This window comes from Helianthus annuus, chromosome 6 (genome assembly GCF_002127325.2).
Source record: "Helianthus annuus cultivar XRQ/B chromosome 6, HanXRQr2.0-SUNRISE, whole genome shotgun sequence".
Lineage (NCBI taxonomy): Eukaryota > Viridiplantae > Streptophyta > Magnoliopsida > Asterales > Asteraceae > Helianthus > Helianthus annuus.
Window position 1 is genome coordinate 84,806,139 of NC_035438.2, and position 21,163 is coordinate 84,827,301.

A 21,163-nucleotide genomic window follows, 5' to 3' on the forward strand; every position below is an offset into this window, starting at 1 on the left:
TAAGTTTTACATAAAACACCATATATTTGGTGACAGTTCTTGTACTATTAAAGAAGAGAGAGACTGATGACAGTGAAGACTATGAAGAGAGATCCGATTAGGATTTTTAATTTATTTTCTTCGCTTGTATTTTTTTTTCCTGTGGTTGAAATATAAAGTAAAACGCCAAGATACCACAAACGCCAAAATGTTTATAAAAATAATAGAACAATGGGCCATCTTGTTTAAAACGCCTTGAAAAACGCCATTCAAATAGATTTCCTGACCCTCTTGGTTCAATGGCATACGATTTGAATAAACGCCATAAACGCCAAAATGTTAATACAATGAAACCACTAAAACGCCATTAATTATTGAATTTGGTTAACGGCAAAATCTTAAAAACCAAAAATTAAAACAATATTGGGAAAAGCGGAACTGGAAAAGCAAAAGATGAAAGGACAAAAAAGCCCCTCCGCCCTTTTCTAAGCGGCGTGACACGTGTTGGGCCAGGAAGTGTTCTCACCATTCTCACACTTTTGAGCGTTTTCTCCTGATCCCGTTTCTCTATATCTATATATATATATATATATATAGGGGATCGCTAAAATGAAAACCACCTCTAGTTGTAAGAACCATGGGAACCACTTTTTAGCCTTCAGATCAACTAGATGGATGGGTGAGATTAAAAGTAGTTAATATTAATATTAAAAGCTTTTTGTCTTATTATGTCTTTAATATTTTAATCAAAAAGGGTATTTAAGTAATTTTGTTTTTTTTGTCTTATTAGTTTTATTGTTTTTTAATAGACTTTTGTCTTATTGCATTAAATGTTTCTTTTTTTCCTAAATTCAGATTTTTTTTTATTAAAACAAACACATTGAAAATCAGATTTTTTGATAAAAAAAATTTATGTGCGTTTTTTTATGACCCATTTTTTACGCGCGTTTTTTACGACCCGTTTTACGCTCCGTTTTTTCACGCCGTTTTACGACCCGTTTATTAGTTCCCATTTTTTACGACCCGTCTTTTAACGCCGTTTTTACGGCCCGTTTTTTACGACCCGTTTTACGCCTGACTTTTTCACGTGTCGTTTTTTCAACGCGCCGCTTTTACGTTAACGTTTTTTTACGTTTTACGCGCCGGTTTCTTACATTAACGTTTTTCTACGTTTTACGCGTCGATTTTTTACGTTTTACGTTAAAATTTTTACGTTTTACGTTTTTATGTTTTACGTAAAACTCTTTACGTTTTACGTAAAACATTTTACATTTTACGTAAAACTTTTAACGTCGTTTTTACGTTAACGTTATTTACGTTTTACGCGTCGTTTTTTTCGTTAACGTTTTTTTACGTTTTACGCGTCGGTTTTTTAACACGCGGATTTTTACTCTTTTTTACGTTTTTTGTTTTACGTTAAACTTTTTAAACTTTTTACGTTTTAAGTTTTACGTAAGACTTTTTACGTTTTACGTATAATTTTTTACGTTTTACGTTTTACGAAAAACTTTTTACGTTTTACGTTTACGAAAAACTTTTTACACTTTACGTTTTACGTAAAAAAATTTTACATTTTATGTTTTACGGAATACTTTTTATTACGTTTTACGAAAAAAATTTCACGTTTTACGTGAAACTTTTTACGTTTTACGTAAAACTTTTTACGCAAAAATGAATGCACCCAGAAATCGCAAACTCGGGAGATGTCTCAGATATATCGTTATCATCATCGACTGGGGGGGGGGAAATTAAAAAAACAACGACATCAAAACAAAGTCTATCTCGAAAAAAACGGGGTTTGGCTCCTATTAACTGATAATCAAAAGGCTGCAAAAGAGGGGTTGCAGGTTTAAAAAACCTACCATCCGCCGTCCTTGCCGCGCCATCGTTATCAAAATCGACGTTTTTATTTTTCATCATCGCCGCCCGCATCCAACATATCAAACCCACAAAAGTCCCACTGATCAAAGAACAAATCTAATAAATATAATCAAAACAAAAGTCCACAGTGTTCATCAGACTCACGTAGTCCAAGAACACAGCACCACCGGGCACCGCTGTACACAAATCAAATAATAAATCCAACAAATATAATCAAAACAAACAAGATGCACATGTAAACAAATCCAACAGAAACAAAAATCAAACCTTTGGCCCCCCACCAGCCACCTGCACCAGCAACGACTACCGAAGACATGTAATCAAGCCAACAAAACCAAAGACTCACCAGAGTCGATGCCCGCGGTGGTTGTTCCGGCCAACAAAACCCAAGAACACATGGCAAAAAAATACCAGAGAAATGAACAACACAGGAGGAGACCGGGACCTTCGCCGCTCACGGCGCCGCTGCCGCCGGCCCACCACCCAGCCGTCCACCGTCGCCGATCTTGAGAGAGAGATTAGGGGATGTAGGACACCAACAACATAGATCCGTCCACCGTCATCGTCGTCATCATCATCGCCTCGAGTGAATCTCCCACCACCGACCAACCACCATTACCTCCGATTACCTCCACCCCCATCCCCATCGTCACCCACCACCCCCTGTCTTCCGACCAACCACTTCCCACCACCGTCTTCCACCACCTACCAACCATCGACCAACCACCGACCAACCACCTCCTACCATTGCATTTGAGAGTGAAATATGTCTGTCAATGAGAGTGAAATATGGTTTTGAACGAATTTGAGAGAGAGAGAGAAATAAAGTGATTTCAAATTGTTGGGGAGACTGAAATATGTATGTCAATTAGACAGACTTTAATTTAAGAGAGAGATGATATGATGTATTGAGTAAATGACTATATATATAGTGAGGATCCTGCGGAAAATGTGTTTTTCCTAGAAAGTGTAGGAAGCGATCTGCGCCATCAGATGAGTGTGTTTAATGGTTGAGATCATTTTGGTGACATTTTGGTAATATATGTGTCTTAAAATAGGCTAATTTAATTGATTGAGGGTAAATGTGTCATTTAAGTTGTTTTAAATAAAGAAATAACTATCAATCATAAAACCACCTCCAAAAACGTCGCAATTTTTTTCTCTCTCTCTGACCCTCACATTTGAAAACACCAAATCATACAAAAAAATTACCATAAATCAGACCTAGATGTGTTCATAGTAGTGTGTTTTAGCGATAAAACACAATATGACGAACTAGTGACTGACTGCTAAAACACAACATCAAGAATGCCAAAATCATATCAACCAGTAACTGATAAAACACATTCTGATGAAACAGTAATTGGAACCAGTAACTGATAAAACAAATTGTGATGAAACCAGTAACTGATAAAACACAATATCAAGAATGCCAAAATCACATCAACCAGTAACTGATAAAACAGATTGTGATGAAACAGTAGATAAAATACAAAAGAACATGCCATTCAAGAATCGTAACTGGTATAACACATTGTGATGAAACCAATAAATGATAAAATACAACATCAAGAATGCCAAAAACCATATCAACCAGTAACTGATAACACACATTGTGATGAAACGGTAACTGAAACCAGTAACTGCTAAAACACACTGTGATGAAACCGGTAATTGATAAAACACAACATCAAGAATGCCAAAATCACATCAACCAGTAAATGATAGATGATGTGCACAAGATGCAACATATAAATTACATCAATTGTGGCATAAAACTAACCCTTTTTAGTACTAATGTTGGAAAAAGTGTGCTTTTGTCTTCCTTTTGTATTTTCAGGATTAAATGAGCTCAAATGAACAAAAGAAGCAAAAATACAACTAAATCTAACATAAATACAAGAAAAGAAACAAACGTGGCATGCCCGACCTCCCGACAGCATCTTCCCAAAGCAAAACAAGAAGACAGAAGGCTGAACACGCCCCGTGCTCAGTGAGCACGGGGGCGTGCCCAAGTGTCAGCAGAAAAGACAAAGTGATAGAAGCTTCTACTGCCCACCACGGGGCCGTGCTCAGCGGACACGGGGGTATGGTCAACTGTTGCATACGCATTTAATGAAATTGCGAATTGCAATTAATGAAGAGAGAGACTCGGATGGACACGGGGCCGTGCCCAGGCTTCTGTTCAGCCTATAAATAGGAGTGCTTGGAGCTCTTGCAACTCATCCCTTGGCACACCACCTCTCTCACACTTCACCCACCACCCACCACCATCACAACACCATCATCCACCACCATCATCCATTGTCCATCATAGAGTGTATGAGTCGTCTCGGGATCCAAGATTGATCGTAAGAGTTCTTGACAATCAAAGGCCATGTTTGCTAAGTCTCTTACATCACTTGGTGAAGACAAGTGTCTAGTGTAATACTTTTTATTTTTAATCTTTTGCACTTTTTAATTGGTTTTGTATTAATGACTTTAATTACTAGTTTTTTATGTTGAAGGTGATTCTTCCTTATCGTTTGTCCGTGGTATCTTGGCATTATTTTACTGTCTATATAAAATAAAAGATTTTCACCATTCATATCTCCACGGTCTATATGGAGGTATGTTGGCTACCTGGTCGGGGGTTAAGGGAACGGTTTGGTAAGAGTCTTGCCATTGTTCAGTGTATAGATCCTGCAAAGGACCTGGATCAAATTTAGTAGGACCTCCTTCAATACCCAACGGTATTGGATGGCGGGGGGTCCAAACTCTTTGATCCCCTCGTAAGTTAAACTACTATTAAAACTTTAACCCGGCTACTTAGGACTGTATCCATGCTGACTCAGACTACTTAGCCGAGGGTAACGTCGCCTTCAAAAGAGGAGCCTACCACATTATGCATTAATAAGTTAATTAATTATCTTTCAATAATCCGACCCTTTAGGATTGTATCCTTGCTGACTCAAACTACTGGGTTGAGGGTAACATCACCTTCAAAAGAGGGCCCTACTACAATAACTAAGATAATCTCTTAAACAAGTGCAAAAGTGCGAAAATAATCAAAGGTTACATTACACACGAGTCGGATCCAAGTGATTCATCTTGTCTATCTGTTTTTACTTTTATTTTCTTTTTCAGCATTTTAGTTAGCTTTATTTTTCTAGTTTAAAAATCTTTTTCTAACATTTTGATTTGATTAGACGTTTAGGATAAACCGGTACTAAAAGCTCTTGTGTCCTTGGACGACCTCGGTATCTTACCAACACTATACTACGTCCACGATGGGTGCACTTGCCCATATGTGTGTTTAGTGTTACTGAATATCGTGTTTATAAATTTAAAACTTGGTTAAAAAGTGTAAAAAGGGCTTAAAATATACACCTAAATTATATCGCACCTAACGCACATCAATAGAACACATTGTGATGAAACAGTAACTGAAACCAGTAATTGATAAAACACAATGTGAACCAGTAACTGATAAAACACAACATTAAGAATGCCAAAAATCATATCAACCAGTAACTGATAAAACACATTGTGATGAAACAGTAACTGAAACCAGTAACTGCTAAAACACATTGTGATGAACCAAGTAACTGATAAAACACAACGTGAAGAAATTGTTAATGATTTGAACTTCGTAATTTAAAGTAACTACCCTTTTGAAATCGTAATGATTTGAAATTGTCAAAAAGATATATGTTTCCATCAATATTTGGATAGTTAGTTAGGATATATAATATTCCAAAATTAAATTAATAATCAAATTACCATCATGCAGTTTTGAATAAAAAATAAAAGTCACATGTCACCTCCCTATTGCTTTCTAGACTTTCTAAAAAACTTAGGCTAGCCAACTCCAACTCTATATATATAACTTAGTTTTAATTATAAATTAGTAGTTTATATCAAGTAAATTGCTATGAAAACATACAAATTTTCTTAAAAGTACACAAAAAAAAAAAAAAAAAAAGCAAACCTAAAAAACAAAAGTCTAAGGGTTGCACTATCAAGTATTTCAAGATAGGATTCATCGGGATTTGAGTATGAGCTTAAAACTTGTTCGGGTTAACCTGATTTACCAAAATCATATCTATTAACCAAACCATTTAAGATTAATCGAGTTTGGATTTGCTATACATCAGGCTCAGGTAATTTAAGTATGATAGTTTCTTGGGTTAGATGGCATCAGATTGGGCTCAGGTTTCGGAAATGAACACCCCAAAATACTAATGAAAATTATAGTTTACTCACTCTAACATTTACTTCACAATTAATACACATGACATGGCCTGAATTTTTTGCAGCGGTCTTCAAAAAGAAAAAAAAATTTAAATTAAAAAATTAAAAAAAAAAAAAATCAGCCTATCGACTGTTAGTGGCAAAACTGTAAATAACAATCCATTTTTGTCCAATTCAATCAATCTCTCTTTGTATAACTGTAAAATGTTCAATGTTGAGTAAATTACACAAATTGTCAAATATTCATATACTAAATAAATTGTACTATTTGTTTTTTTTCTTTTCTAAAAGGCACGAAAAATGTCCTTTATTTCCAAGTTTTGTATGTTCTTTGTCCTTTAAGCTAACTGATGTTAGCTTTTTAGTTACTTTTAAAGTAAAATGACCATTATACCCGAATGACATAATTTGAACTTTATTTATAAAGGACATAACCTGTAATTTACTTAAGTTTTTTTTTTCATTTCATTTCTTTGCTTTTTTTAATTAAATGCATGACTATTATTTTATTGATTACTTTACAATTTTCTTAATTCGTTATTTAGCAATTTTTTTGTTTGATTAAATTATTTACCTCTTTTATTGTACAAACATTGTAGTTTTATATACTATGTTTTTACATAAATAGTTGGCGTGATCGAGTTATTTTATCATTTTTACAATTATTATATGTTATTTGAACGAAATCTACACCAAAATATAGAGAAAAATAAGCATGTCGGTAGTGTGTTACGATAATCGGCTTAAACATTGAAAAAAAATAATGTAAGGTTGTATCTTGAGATGAGTGTACGTCGAACATTTTATAACATGTCTAAACTAACCAGCTGCTTTAAAAATGACGTTACAAAATTTTATAGAACATGATGGTTTAAACCCGACCCGTTGTAACGCACGATCAGCGAGCTTATTTGTCCATATATACGAGCCGTATAACATTACCGACACGTATAGAATGTTATACGACCCAAACCTCATATAATGTTATACGACACGTATAGAATGCTATACGGCCTAATATTTTCTATATGTATACGAGCCATATAACATTATAGGAGCCAAATCTTTGTCGTGTTAAATTATTTTATATGGACCGTACACCCTGTGTGAAATCAATATTTTAGGGTGTGTGATTATTACGAACAATTGATAAAGAACATTTGTGTAATTTACTCTTTAAAGTTTAAATAATAATTCAAAGCAGTATACTTTTCTCTGTTTCCCCAAACCCCTTTTGCGGTTTTGGTGAAGAAGAAGAAGACACCGTTTCTGCGTGAGCATCAAGCACAAGTACGATCATATTTCTTTTGTGTTCTTCATCACTCGATCGCTTCACAACAAACATTCAATTCTCTAATTTCACCGGTTGGGTTGTTCTCTGAAGTGTGTGTTCCGTACAAAACCAACTAAAGGTTAATTCTGCTTCCCTTTCAACTATTCCATGATTCTTGGTTGTTTTCACTTTGATTTATAACTGGGCTTTCTTCATAATGTTGAAGAAGAAGAGGGGTTTTGAATTTTGAACATGTTAATGACCCATGATCTTGATTTTAAACAAATGTTATATACTTTAGGTTGTTCTTCATCTAAATTTAGCCTAGATAATTAACAACTTTTCTGTTCAGATGATATTATTGTTGTAATTGTATGATTCTCCATTTAATCTTTAGAATTTCCCATTAGGGCTGGTAATCTATGACACGACTCATCAACACGACACAAAGTTAAACGACTTAGTGTTTGGGGTAAACGAGTTACTTTAAAAATATGTTGAATTAATAATTGTGGGTTTGGTCTAAATCTGTTGCAGGTTTGATGTTGAACTAATAGTTGTTTGATCACACAAAGAAAGCAGCTAGTTTAACGATACAAAATGGGTTCAGAAGGAAACGATAGAGAGTTGGTGGTCTCACAAGTCAGTATAGGTGGGTTCGGCAACGAAGTAACCGCAAAGATGCTATTGGATTATCTTGAAAGCACACATGGTCAGATCTATAGATGTAGGTTAAAAAAGTCTTCGACTCCACCCGAAACGTATCCTGAATTCAATGCTGACCTTGACCAAATCAAGATCGTCACCGATTACGAAAAGGTTGAACCGCATGCATTTGTGCATTTTGTAGATCCCAATTCGGTCACCTCGGTTCTAGAGGCTGCAGGAAGAAAGGAGCTCGTACTTGACAAACATGTTTTAAAAGTTAGTTTAGGCCCGGAAAATCCTTATAGAATGAACCAACGCAGAAGAAAGAAAACGTCATTTAAGCTGTCAAATGTGGTTCTTGAAATCGGGCTGATGACTAGCCGGGATGACTTTGTTGTTGGTTGGCGTGGGCCTGATTCTGGCGTTGACTTTCTTATTGACCCGTTTGACCGTAGCTGCAAGTTTCTGCTCACGAAAGACACGGCTTTTTGTTTCAAAGGGACCAAGGATCACGCGGTTATAAGATGTAACTATAAAGTTGAGTTTTTGGTGAGGGATGTTAATGATATTAAAGAGTATACGGATTACTCAGAGTCGTGTTTGGTGTTAGTTTTTCAGTTAGCATCGTCTCCTTTGATATCTTATAGAACTGCTGATGATGACATTATCAACACGTATCCGTTTGAAATGTTGGACGATGATGATCCATGGATCCGGACCACTGATTTCACGCCAAGTGGCGCCATCGGGAGATGTAATACTTATCGGGTTATGATCCGGATTCGAGATGGGTCGAAGGTGAAAAAAGCTTTAGAATTTCTTAAAGAACAAAGGGTGCATGTCGAGCATCGTAAAACAAAACTCAAAGCGGAAAACGAACCCGAATTTGGATTCCCAATTCCCGACCCGTTTTTCTCTATTCATTACAAACCAGACATCTCTTTTAAAGTTATGTTCTTGGTCAACTCAGTGTTACACAGATGCATCATCAACCAGCATCAATTTACAGAAAATGTCTTTGACTTACTAAGAGATCAATCCGAAGAAGTCAACGTGGCTGCTTTAAAGCACATCTGTGCTTACCGACACCCTTTATACGATGGATTTAAACGTTTGAAAACCGTTCAAGAATGGTTGTTAAACACCCCGAAGCGTATCGAGAAACCGTTGGAGCAAAATGACGTGATTGAAGTTGGGAGATTAATCATAACTCCAACAAAAGCTTACGCTTTACCACCAGAAGTTGAATTATCAAACCGTGTTCTTCGCCATTATCGACAAGTATCCGATCGGTTTCTACGGGTCACATTCATGGACGAAGGAATGAGAACTTTAAACAATAATGTTCTTAATTTCTACCCTGCCCCAATCGTTAAAGACGTCACTTCAACTTTTATGGCACAAAAAACAACCATGTTTAGGCGGGTAAAAGATATTTTGAGTAACGGGTTTCATTTATCGGGACGTCAATATTGTTTTTTGGCTTTTTCTGCAAACCAACTTCGGGATCGGTCCGCATGGTTTTTTGCTGAAAATGGAAAGATTTCGTGTAAAAATATCATTGCATGGATGGGAAGGTTTAATAATAAAAATATCGCGAAATGTGCTGCTAGAATGGGGCAATGTTTTTCATCTACATATGCGACAGTTGATGTTCCGAGACATGAAGTTAATATGAAACTTGAAGATATTAAGAGAAATAATTACACGTTTTCCGATGGAATCGGGAGAATTTCACCCGAACTAGCACTTGAAGTTGCTGAAAAATTGCAATTAACCGATAACCAACCCTGCGCGTATCAGATTAGGTACGCGGGCTGTAAGGGTGTTGTTGCTTGTTGGCCTAATAAAGAAGGCGAGAACTTTAAGCTTTCGTTAAGGCGAAGTATGAATAAGTTTGAATCTGATCATACGGTTCTTGAAATATGTTCTTGGACGCGGTTACAACCCGGGTTTTTGAACCGGCAGATTATAACGTTACTCTCTGCTTTAGATGTTAAAGATGAAATCTTTTGGGACATGCAGATGAAAATGGTCGAAAAGTTGAATTTAATGCTAGAAAATACCGAAGTGGCATTTGATGTAATTACTGCTTCATGTGCTGAAAGTGGTAACACGGCTTCGATTATGTTGGGTTCAGGTTTTGACCCGAAAACTGAACCGCACCTACGGGGTATGTTAAGCAGTATACGTGTCGCCCAACTCGAAGATTTACGGGAAAAGTCGAGAATTTTCGTGAATGACGGAAGGTGGTTGATGGGGTGTTTTGATGAATTGGGTGTTCTCGAACAGGGTCAGTGTTTTATACAAGTATCGAACCCGTCTGTCGAGAATTGTTTTGCGAAACACGGGTCAAGGTTTAGTGAAACGACTAGTAATTTGACTGTGATTGAGGGTACTGTGATAATCGCAAAGAACCCGTGTCTCCATCCTGGTGATGTTCGGGTTTTGAAAGCGGTAAATGTACCAGGTCTCGAACATTTGTTTGATTGTTTGATATTTCCTCAAAAGGGAGACCGGCCCCACACTGATGAAGCTTCCGGAAGCGATCTGGATGGAGATCTATATTTTGTTACGTGGGATGAAAATCTTATACCGCCTAGTAAACGGAGTTGGCCCCCTATGGAGTATACTGCCGCTGAAGCTAAAGAATTAACACGTGACGTCAGAACCGCGGTAACTTCTTTTTACCTCTGAGTTCAACACATTTGTAAAATACCTAATTCTACATTCATAATTTTTTAATACATCTGAGTTAGTTTTTTCGGAATTTATAAAAACAAGTGTCAAAACTGTTTTCGAAACAGAAATTTGAGTTGTCTTACAAGGGTTATAACTCACTCGATATAACTCTAAATTACATGAAATTTATACAGAACGTAGTCCTATGAGTCCTTAAAATTGTCCAGCTGGTCTTGCATTTTTTCGACGAAAAAATCAAATTTTTAATAATTTTTGGCATAATCTGTCGCTGAAAATCGCTATTACTACCTTTCAGCGTTCCATTATTTTTCATGATTTTTCTACATGCTGGAAAAATATAACAAAAATATTTTTAAAGAATAAAAACATGTAGTAACATGTCATAAAATTTTCATAATTTATTTACAAATAATACTACAATACATAAAATCTTATTTGTTGAATAAAATGGAATTTAGGCTGTTAACCTGTTGTATGCATTACTAGGAAACTTTTAACCATAGTTATCAACCCGTTTTATCCATTCAACCCATTTGACATGTTTTTAGCCTTTTATTTTTGACCTGTTAGAGATAATTCATGACCTAAAATGGAACCAATTTTAAGTAAATAGGTTGAAAATTGAAATGCTCCCCTTCTACTTCTTGCGTATGACTTCTTCTAGCGCATAGATTTTAATAAGCTGAATTGAGCGTGGAGGACATTTTTTTAAGGGCAAAATGGTCAGTTTTCTTTAAGTTCGGTTTAATGGTCAACTGTTGTCTTCGTTGACTATAATTTTGTTCATCCTTCATTTTGTTGTGATTTTCTGATGCAAGCGAAAGCGGTCCTCGACATTTCGAGTTTTTTTGTTTCTTCTGAAGTTTTAAGCAACTTTCAAGATTTTGATGGATTTTGTTCTCCACTTTTTATTTTACAAGTCTAACTCAACATTATTATGTTTTTATTTTCAACAGGATATTGTCGATTTTTTCACAAAAAACATGGTGAATGACAGTCTTGGCACAATATGTAACGCACATGTTGTGCATGCTGACTTGAGCGATGACGGAGCCCTCGATGAAAAATGCTTAAAATTAGCTGAACTGGCGGCGACGGCTGTCGATTTTCCAAAAACCGGGAAGATCGTCAACATGCCAGCTCAGCTCAAGCCAAAGCAGTATCCTGATTTCATGGGGAAAGAAAATTTTCAGAGTTACAAATCGGAAAAAATTCTCGGGAAATTATATCGACAAATTAAAGATTTCTACAACAGCGACAACAACACACCGTGTTCGGAGCTTGAAATCCTCCCTTCTGGTATCCCGTACGATGAAGATCTTGAAGTTCCTGACTCTGCGAGTTTTTTAAACGATGCATGGGATTGCAAATTGAAATACGACCTACAATTAAACGGGCTTCTTGGGCAATATAAAGTGTCCCGTGAAGAAGAAATTGTCACGGGTCATATCTGGTCAATGCCTAAGCATGGTAGCAAGAAGCAAGGTGAAATGAAAGATAGAATCAAACATGCTTATAGTGCTTTAAGGAAGGAGTTCCGGAAGGTGTTTGACCAACTCGGTGTCGACTTTGACCAGATCTCGGAGGAGGAGGAGAGAAATGCGGTTTTCGAGAAAAAAGCGTCTGCGTGGTATCAAGTCACATATCATCCTATTTGGGTCAAGAAATCTTTAAAGTTGCAAGAACCTGATCGGGAGGGCGAAACAGTAAACTTGAGCTTTGCATGGATTGCTGCTGATTATCTTGCAAGAATTAAGATCAAGCGTAAGGGAGCGGGACCCGGGAATTCTCATAAGCCGATTGATATGCTTGGGCGGTACATTGCTGATCGTATATGACCGGTTTTGGTTATTTGAAGTTTTTAGCTGCAGCAGGGCCACTCTGCCATTTTCCAAGGGTATTTTTTTTTTCTTTTTTATCCATTATGAAATCTATTATGGACTTTATGAACTGAAATTATCAGTGGTATGATACAGTTGGTTCTTTTTGTTGAACATGTTTCTGAATGCCTTTTTGACTATTTTAATCATAAATATAAAATTTTTAATCAGTGATCTTGAATTCTTGATATTCATGGTAATGCTTATTTAGACTTGGCTACCCAAGTTTAATCTGATAATTCTACAAAGGAAAAAAGGTAGTTTTTGTTATCAACTTTTTGAATAGGGTACTGATGTTTGTATGGAATAGGGAATATTTGGTACTTCTATGATTAAAGGAAGCAAGCCAAAACATGAGCTGGAAACAGGACACACTCTATTTTGAATATTAATTTTAGTGGATGAGTTTCCATTCTTTAACCTTTTGTTTTGGAATTTCTTTGTTTAGAGATATGTCATAAGTTATCTTCTTGTTACTTTTTTTTATCTTAATTAATATTTGTATTTTTGGTTACTATTTTCTTTAAACATCAAGTAGATTTTGATTTTTAAATAAAGCTTCTTGCTCCCCAATTAAATTAGGGGGTGGGGTAATTCCCAAAAATTTGATAAAAAGACTTGGTTGGCTAATATAACGATTTATTAACGGGTTAATTTGAACATGACTCAAAGTCTCACTGATGTTGTGCCAGTAGACTTCGCACGATTAGTAAATTGAATTTGAGATATAAACCTAAATATCGTGTTTACATCTTAATCCATTTAAGGGGTTTTTTTTTAAGTTACTATTTTGATTTTAGAGTTGGTTTAAATTTTAAAGTTTTGATGCATTAGTTTTTAATTTTCTCTTTAGCTATTTATTTTTATGGATTGAATAAACATATTGATTAAATTATTGATCAACTATTTATTTTCAATAACTTTATCCATTAAGAAAAAAATACTCATTCTCAATTCTTACTCAAAGTTGCTCATTCTCACTTCTTTATTCGTCAATTCTTTCTAGTCGAACTCTTTAAATCTCAAGTTGAATATATAAAACCAAGTTTGTTAATATATAAGTATTGTGTTAAAAAATCGTGACTAGTCGGTGATTAATCGCTAGTCTGTCAGTAACTGAGTACTTTTTCGTTAATCAGTCCATTAATCGCTAGTCGGCTCTAGTCGCGACTAGTCAGACCTAGTCGGCCGGCCAAAAATCGGCGATTCCAGCCAAATTCCGGCAAAAACCCTGTATATACATGCTACGGAAATGTGAAGGCGTTATTTAATTGGGTAGAAAAACAGTACATGTTTCTATGTACTCTATTTAGATCACCTTTTAGTTGTATCTTGGATCTCATTTCAGGATATCTTAAATTTATGTGCCAAATGGTGTTGTTTAAGGTCGCGATGGTAACATTGGTGGCTATCAAACGCTGGTCAACTGTTGGTTGAGAGAAGGGGTATGGTCCCAAATCCTGCACCGCCCACACGAGTTAGCCTCAGGTCGCGCGCGAGACCATACTCAAAGTAAGCCAAAATGGTGACTTTCACGACCTTGCGCCGACTACAAGGGTGTGTCCCAAGTTGCGCGCGATATTAGGTAAAATCAATTATGCACTTAGTTCCTTTGATAAAAGGCTTGGCTTCCTTGACCTTGTGCCGACTGCACAGGATGTATCCAAGTCGCGCGGGGGCAAGAAGCGTATGGTAACATCGAACAAATATAAAAGGTACGAGTGGCAGAGCAGTGGGCCAATAGGCGCTCAACATGCTGTATCGGATCATGTTGCACGATGAACAATCGTGCATGGGACAAGAAGTACACAAGGACACATATGTGGCACCAATCAGCTTGCGACGACAACTGCTCCATGATCTCCACTTAACTGCTACTGACAGACTAGACAACAAGGACAATTGTCAGGACACGTGGATCCGTTCAACATGCGCCAACTACCCTCTCGCCTGGAATCACTAACGGTCGTGTCAGAGGAGGCATAATGGATATTCCTTGTTGTCGACCTTAGGCCGAAGGCCCATCAGCCCATCTTCGTCACAAATCACCTCAGCTATAAATAGAGAACTTCACCTCCGGGTCTAATCATCACTCTCTTGCTCTCTCACTTTATACACACACTTTTATTCTCAAAGCAAGTTCTTATCCTCATGCCGGATAGTGGTTACAAGGAGAACCTCCTATTCTCCTCCTTGTAACGAGCTTCACGGTGTGTTGATTGTTTTGCAGGATCGACATAGTTGTTTATCGAGTTCAGAAGAAGATTAACCATCTTTGGACGAGACACTAACCACGAGCTAATCGCCGGATTAACTTGGTGTTTCTTCATTGAGACAAGTGGAAGTCGTTAAATAGGGAAGATAATGACGGAGCATGTACATTTTTCCGTGGTTTGGCAGGGATGTTTCAACATCACTGTAATAGGTGCCCTTGTTCGTGTACTGAGAAGTGAGAACAATACCAACCTATAGACAAGATTCATGTAACTGCTACCCGAAAATGTGATTGATCAAAAATCGGGCTAATCGAAACCCAACTAGAATTATGGGTCTGCTTCTAGGTCAAGGATTTTTGTGTTTACCGGTATCGGTTCAATTTTAATCGGACTAGTTCGCCCATAGCTCATGCTCACCCATACTAAGAAGGTAGTAATCTATCTCGTCACTTCTCAACAATCAAGGTAATGATAACCTTCACTCTTCCCAAAAATCTTGATGGTGATCACCACTATATCTTTTCATTAATAATGGATAGGGTTGGCAATAAGACGGATTTGGACATGTATTGGTAATCTTAGTCTCATGCCCGACCCAATACTTATGTGGTATTTGTTGGGTAATTTACTATCGGGTATCGTATATATCCGTTAGTTTATTAGAAATATCCCTTGGGATTTTCATGTACATTTCTTTTCCTTGTCATTTTTTATATAATTCGATGTTTCCAACAACTACAACGTATTAATGTATAATAAATTACATGCATATAATAATCACCATCAAATGTTTGAGATATCTAATTACATGTAAATTTCATGATCATACAAATTCTAGAAAATAAGTTGATACTTTGTAACATACAAAATATAAATTATATCATCAACAACTACGTATCCCAAAGGAAAACTACAAATCCACATAATATAGCTACTAGAATAAAATATTACTAAACGAGAGTCAATGGAAAATATCGTACAATGGTTTCGGGTAAATGGATCGAGTTTCACCAAATAGTATACATGTACCCGAACTTGCAATTTTTTTCATCAATTCCATATCCGAATACTTGTCCCAGATGTCTCGGGTATTCTCGTCTGATTCAGGGCCTTTTTTAATAATGGATGTTATCACCATTCTATGTTTTAACCAACAATGACAATAATCGCTCCTACATATTCTCCTAATCTTGGTAGCGATCATCTCTCTCGAATATTGAACATAAATGTATTGATATTACAATAAGCCTCATAAACATCTTCTCTTGTTAATTTTACTCTCGTAATATAAGTGTGGTTTTAGAATAGGAGATCACTTATGACATTACTCAAAAGTAAGAAATTCAAGTGTGCAAAAGGGTAAATCAAATTTGGAAAGCAAGCTTTCCAAAGAGTAAACAGTATGAATAAATATGTATCAAACAGTGGATATACCTTTCATGATGCCATGTTGTCTACAATTTGTCTTTAGCCGTTTACTGAGTTTTTTAAAAAAAAAAAAAATTTCTCAAACCATTTAGTTTGTCCACTTTTTTAGAAGTAATTTAAATATATATGGTTCCTAACGGATCCTTATTCTATATATATATATATATATATATATATTTGGTATAATTTTAAAATAAAATTAGTGTTAAATACCCAAAATAATGAGCCTTATACAAAATGCACTTTTTATTTTTTCAAGACCATAAACCATGTTGGAAACCACCTATTTATGGAAGACTATTGTAACAATTTTTGTTATGTAGTTTCATCTTATATAGAATTTAATAAGTTAGTTGTAAACAATCTCTATATTTGATTTTTTTATATAAAAAACGATATTTTTAAGAAATTATGTTGATATTATATAACTTGTTTCGGCGGTCATTTGCATTGTGAAACCAGTTTCCATTGTCCTAATCTGTTATAAACCTTGATTTTTAATATATAACTTTGGTTTTAGTTATAAAAAATACTTTAAATGAGCCCAATTAAAATGTGATCATCTTCAAGTGATATAAAGCTAATTTACACACTCGGCATTTTTCATTACATTGATACTTCTTTTATGCGAAAGATTGTGTGGACGTCTTATTGACTTGAGAGGTCGGAGTTTGACTTGATCGAATTCTCTTAACGTACCATGGTTGATTTGTGGCATCGACTGTGGGTCTTTCGCTGTTGGTCCTGCTTATTTATTTAGCTTTTAACAGCGTTTTTACCCGCACCTAATAGTGGATTATGATGATTCTATCCAATTTTCTTAATTGATTTCCTAAATTGATTGATCATTTAAATATCAATGAAGAATATAAAATACAAAAAATATAAATAATTATATTTAACATTTAAATCATATATTCATTTCACATTATACAACCATATATAGCCAAAAACTGCAAAACATTAAAATATAAGCCATGTGTTGTAGCTTGTAATCTATTTCACCATCTACAACCCTATCATCTTCATTTTGATATCTGTTCCACACACAGAATAATTTACATTTAAAAATAATTTATTTAATTAAACTTAAAAAATTGCTTAATTATTACCAAAAATAGTTTCAAGTGTTATTTAAAAAATTGCTTAATTATTACTAAAAATAGTTTCAAGTGTTATTTACTATTTCAGCAAGTAAAGATAAAAATGTCTTAAAAGTTCAATTATTATGAATATGAATATCAAATTTTTTTAGAAAAAAAAAAAAAAAAACTTCCAAAAAACATAGCTTTTGCTTTTCTTTCTGTTTCAGGCTCCATCACCAACCAACCTCTGGTGATTACTCCATCTTTCCTACCTTTCCTTATCTCTGCTAATCTGTATATTGTTTCAGAAAGCTTCATTTTAACTTAGATCCCATCATCTTCCACCTCTCAGATCTGTAATTTTAATGGAGTTTCATCTGAGATCCAGTCTTTGAATGCATTCATCCCAATCACAAGGTAAACAAACCACATTCCCTTCATCTTTCCCCTTAATTCCTTATAAAGTTTACACCTTTACTCTATTTAACTGCACAATTCATCTGCAAGCACATTGGTTTATACTTAATATTTGTTAATTTGAAAAACCCATATCAAGATTATTGATTTTGAGAACCTTTATGGTTGGAAATGAAGAGGGGATTCTTTAACTGTTTGTTTGTATAAGTGTAACTGTTTATCTGCAACTTTACCTTCAGGTACTTGATCATCTAGAACAAGAATGGCAGGGGATCTAAACAATGGATTATCCGAAAAAGTAGATGGGTTAGGGATTAAAGTATGGGAGTTAATTGGGATTATTATTGGATTGCTTATTGTAGGGATTCTTTGTGTATTAACATGTTACCTCACCTCTCGAAAGAGGGTGCGAGGGGGGCGACACGCAGTTCCTCACAATCGAATACCGACGGTTTCGAAAGAGATTAAGGAAGTGAGAGTGGAGCAAGTTTCAACTGCAAATTTTGCTCCACAAGATGGTATTCTTCTAACGATTCATGACAAGAACAGTGAGAAGGAATCCGACAAAGTTTTGGTTCATCTTGGTGTGTCGAAATCGAGAAACGGAGATAATGCAAGCAGTCAAGGTTCGTTTCATCATATGGATAGGGATGTTTGTGAATCTGGAGAAGATGGGAGTTCTGGAAATTTCCATTTGTATAAACCGTCGTCTTCGGCTTCTCATCCGATTAGTGCACCGTCCCCTCTTGTGGGTTTGCCTGAGTTTTCGCATTTGGGTTGGGGTCATTGGTTCACTTTACGTGATCTTGAACTTGCAACGAATCGGTTTTCAAAAGAGAATGTTATTGGGGAGGGTGGATATGGAGTTGTATATCGTGGGACATTGGTTAATGGGAATCCGGTGGCAGTGAAGAAACTTCTTAATAATTTGTGAGTTTTTGTAACTTTAGTTATCTAAAATTTATTGTAAATTTTATGACTGTATTGGTGCGTTTTACATGATCCCATTGGTTAGCAGGGTATTGGTGGGGTTCCGTGAGTTTTCCGGTAACGGGTTCTCATGCTTACCAAACAAAAGTTATTACTGTTTAAATGGTAGTTTGTTTTTCAAGGGGCCAAGCTGAGAAGGAATTCAGAGTGGAGGTTGAAGCAATCGGGCATGTGCGCCACAAGAATTTGGTTCGTTTATTGGGTTATTGTATTGAGGGAACTCATAGGTATTCCTTTCCTCTTTCTGGATGCGATAGAGTGCTCAAATACACATAATGTAATATGTGTTTTTATTTAATTGATATACATCATTAAAGATATATAACTCTTGTAAATTCAGGCTATTAGTGTATGAGTATGTCAACAATGGTAATTTAGAACAATGGCTTCACGGAGCTATGCGCCAACATGGATATCTTACGTGGGAGGCTCGGATAAAGGTTCTTCTTGGGACAGCTAAGGCGTAAGTATATAATATGCTTCATCTGTCGGTCCTACAATTTTTTTTAATCCAAATTGTACAACATCTTTTTATCCAGTTATTTTTCTTAATATATTAAGTAGAGTACATGTTCAGAGGCTTTATGCATTTGAGTACACTTTGGATGGCTTTTGACCCGCTTCATTTTTCCAGTAGTAGCTTTTAGCTTAACCCGTTAGACATAAAAGACAATCCTCATAGACCCGTTGGACACAAACACAACCCAGATAGACCCATCTATAGTTACACGGTTCATAATTGCCACCTCTAAACTGAATATATTTGGATATTACAATTTGATCATATAAATGCAGCCTCGCCTACTTGCATGAAGCAATTGAGCCAAAAGTTGTGCATCGAGACATAAAGTCGAGCAACATTTTGATAGATGATGAATTCAATGCAAAGGTCTCTGATTTCGGGTTGGCTAAGCTTCTTGGTGCTGGAAAAAGTCACATCACAACTCGCGTTATGGGCACTTTTGGGTTAGTATACCATGACTAGTTCTTCATTTTCCTGTCTGTTGAAATTACATGTCACCGATTCATATATAATTGTTTGTTATTTCCTCTATATACAGCTATGTGGCCCCGGAATACGCCAATACTGGCCTATTGAATGAAAAGAGTGACGTTTATAGCTTTGGAGTAGTACTTTTGGAGTCAATTACCGGTAGAGACCCCGTTGACTATGGTCGCCCTGCTCAAGAGGTATTATTGCAAATAAATTTTGCACTCTTTGTTTGTAGGCCTCACCAATCAGGGGCGGGGGGGGGGAGTGCGCCTGAACCCCTGAACTTTTCGCTCAGTAGTGTTATATACGGAGTTTTCGTATAGAAATTTTTGGGTATATACGTTTTCGACCCCCCGGTTCTATAGAAATTTTTGGGTATATACGTTTTCGACACCCCCGTCTTCATTGTGAAGCTTCGCCACTGTCACCAATGACCTGATCTACTTACACTCATGCGTAAATTGTGATGTTTATTTACTTTTCTTTCATTCTATGACTATGATCTTCATCAAACTCTAATTATATGGTAATCGATCCCATATATAGCATAATTATCATTCCGGTCTGATTTGTTCTTATCACATCTTCTATTTATCCTACCAACATACATGACATATACTTATATCTGACATAAAAGCCTCATGATAATTGCAAGCATCGTTATGGATTTTGTTCTATACATAATTCGAAATTTTTGCAGGTAAACCTTGTGGATTGGCTGAAAATGATGGTTGGAAACAGGAGATCAGAGGAAGTAGTGGATCCAACCATTGAAACAAAGCCATCAACAAGAGCCCTTAAACGAGCACTTTTGACTGCTTTAAGGTGTGTTGACCCGGACTCCGACAAGAGACCTAAAATGAGCCAAGTCGTGCGTATGCTTGAATCTGAAGAATACCCATTACCAAGAGAGGTTTGTTTGTTCCTGAAAAACAGATACTACTACTACCAGATCAAATAAGTTAAAGTTTGTATTATGATACAGGATCGAAGACGTAGATCTCACGCAAGCAGCGTGGAGATTGAATCGCAGAGAGACAACTATGACACTGATAAGAGTGATAATCTGGACCCACGATCAGACAGCAGAAGGAACTTGAAACCGTAATCTTTCATGTTATCTAATTTGATTTTTTAAATCTTCTCAAGTGAGCAAAAAGGTGATTTGTCTTGTATTTTTATGTATTTTGAGGGAATCAACATTAGGTGGAGTGTTGATTGTTATGTAAGTAACAAAATTAAAGGAACTCTTGTGAGGGTGTGTGTAGTGGGGGGTTTAGATGTGTATAGTTATGGGGGAGTTTGGGATGTTACTTATGGTTTCCATTTAAGTTGCTAAATATATGATCCTATTCATATCTAAAATCTAACACTTTTATTAAAGAGTTAACTTCTTCCCTTCTCCATATATTGTTTTACATTTTAAAGCATTTTCA

General features: G+C 35.9%; 2 protein-coding genes across 3 annotated transcripts; both read left to right on the forward strand.

Moving 5' to 3' along the window:
- The first annotated feature begins 7,272 nt into the window (after positions 1-7,272).
- Positions 7,273-13,112, forward strand: LOC110930657 (RNA-dependent RNA polymerase 6). Of its 2 annotated transcripts, XR_002588039.2 has the most exons (4): positions 7,273-7,505; positions 7,904-10,690; positions 11,674-12,614; positions 12,908-13,112. XR_002588039.2 is itself a non-coding variant. In XM_022174005.2 (3 exons), the coding sequence occupies exons 2-3, from the start codon at positions 7,967-7,969 to the stop codon at positions 12,553-12,555; spliced, it is 3,606 nt and encodes a 1,201-aa protein (XP_022029697.1). In that variant the 5' UTR covers positions 7,274-7,505; positions 7,904-7,966; the 3' UTR covers positions 12,556-12,767. The 2 variants fall into 2 exon arrangements, 1 of the variants encoding a protein (XP_022029697.1); XM_022174005.2 differs by lacking the exon at positions 12,908-13,112 and having other exon boundaries at positions 7,274-7,505; positions 11,674-12,767.
- A 4,414-nt stretch (positions 13,113-17,526) lies between these two features.
- LOC110930658 (probable receptor-like protein kinase At5g18500) lies at positions 17,527-21,092 on the forward strand. Its single transcript, XM_035974672.1, has 8 exons — positions 17,527-17,743; positions 17,983-18,673; positions 18,856-18,960; positions 19,074-19,196; positions 19,529-19,699; positions 19,795-19,924; positions 20,428-20,640; positions 20,713-21,092. Exons 2-8 carry the CDS (start codon positions 18,006-18,008, stop codon positions 20,833-20,835), a joined length of 1,533 nt encoding a protein of 510 aa, XP_035830565.1. The 5' UTR covers positions 17,527-17,743; positions 17,983-18,005; the 3' UTR covers positions 20,836-21,092.
- Positions 21,093-21,163: the final 71 nt, after the last annotated feature.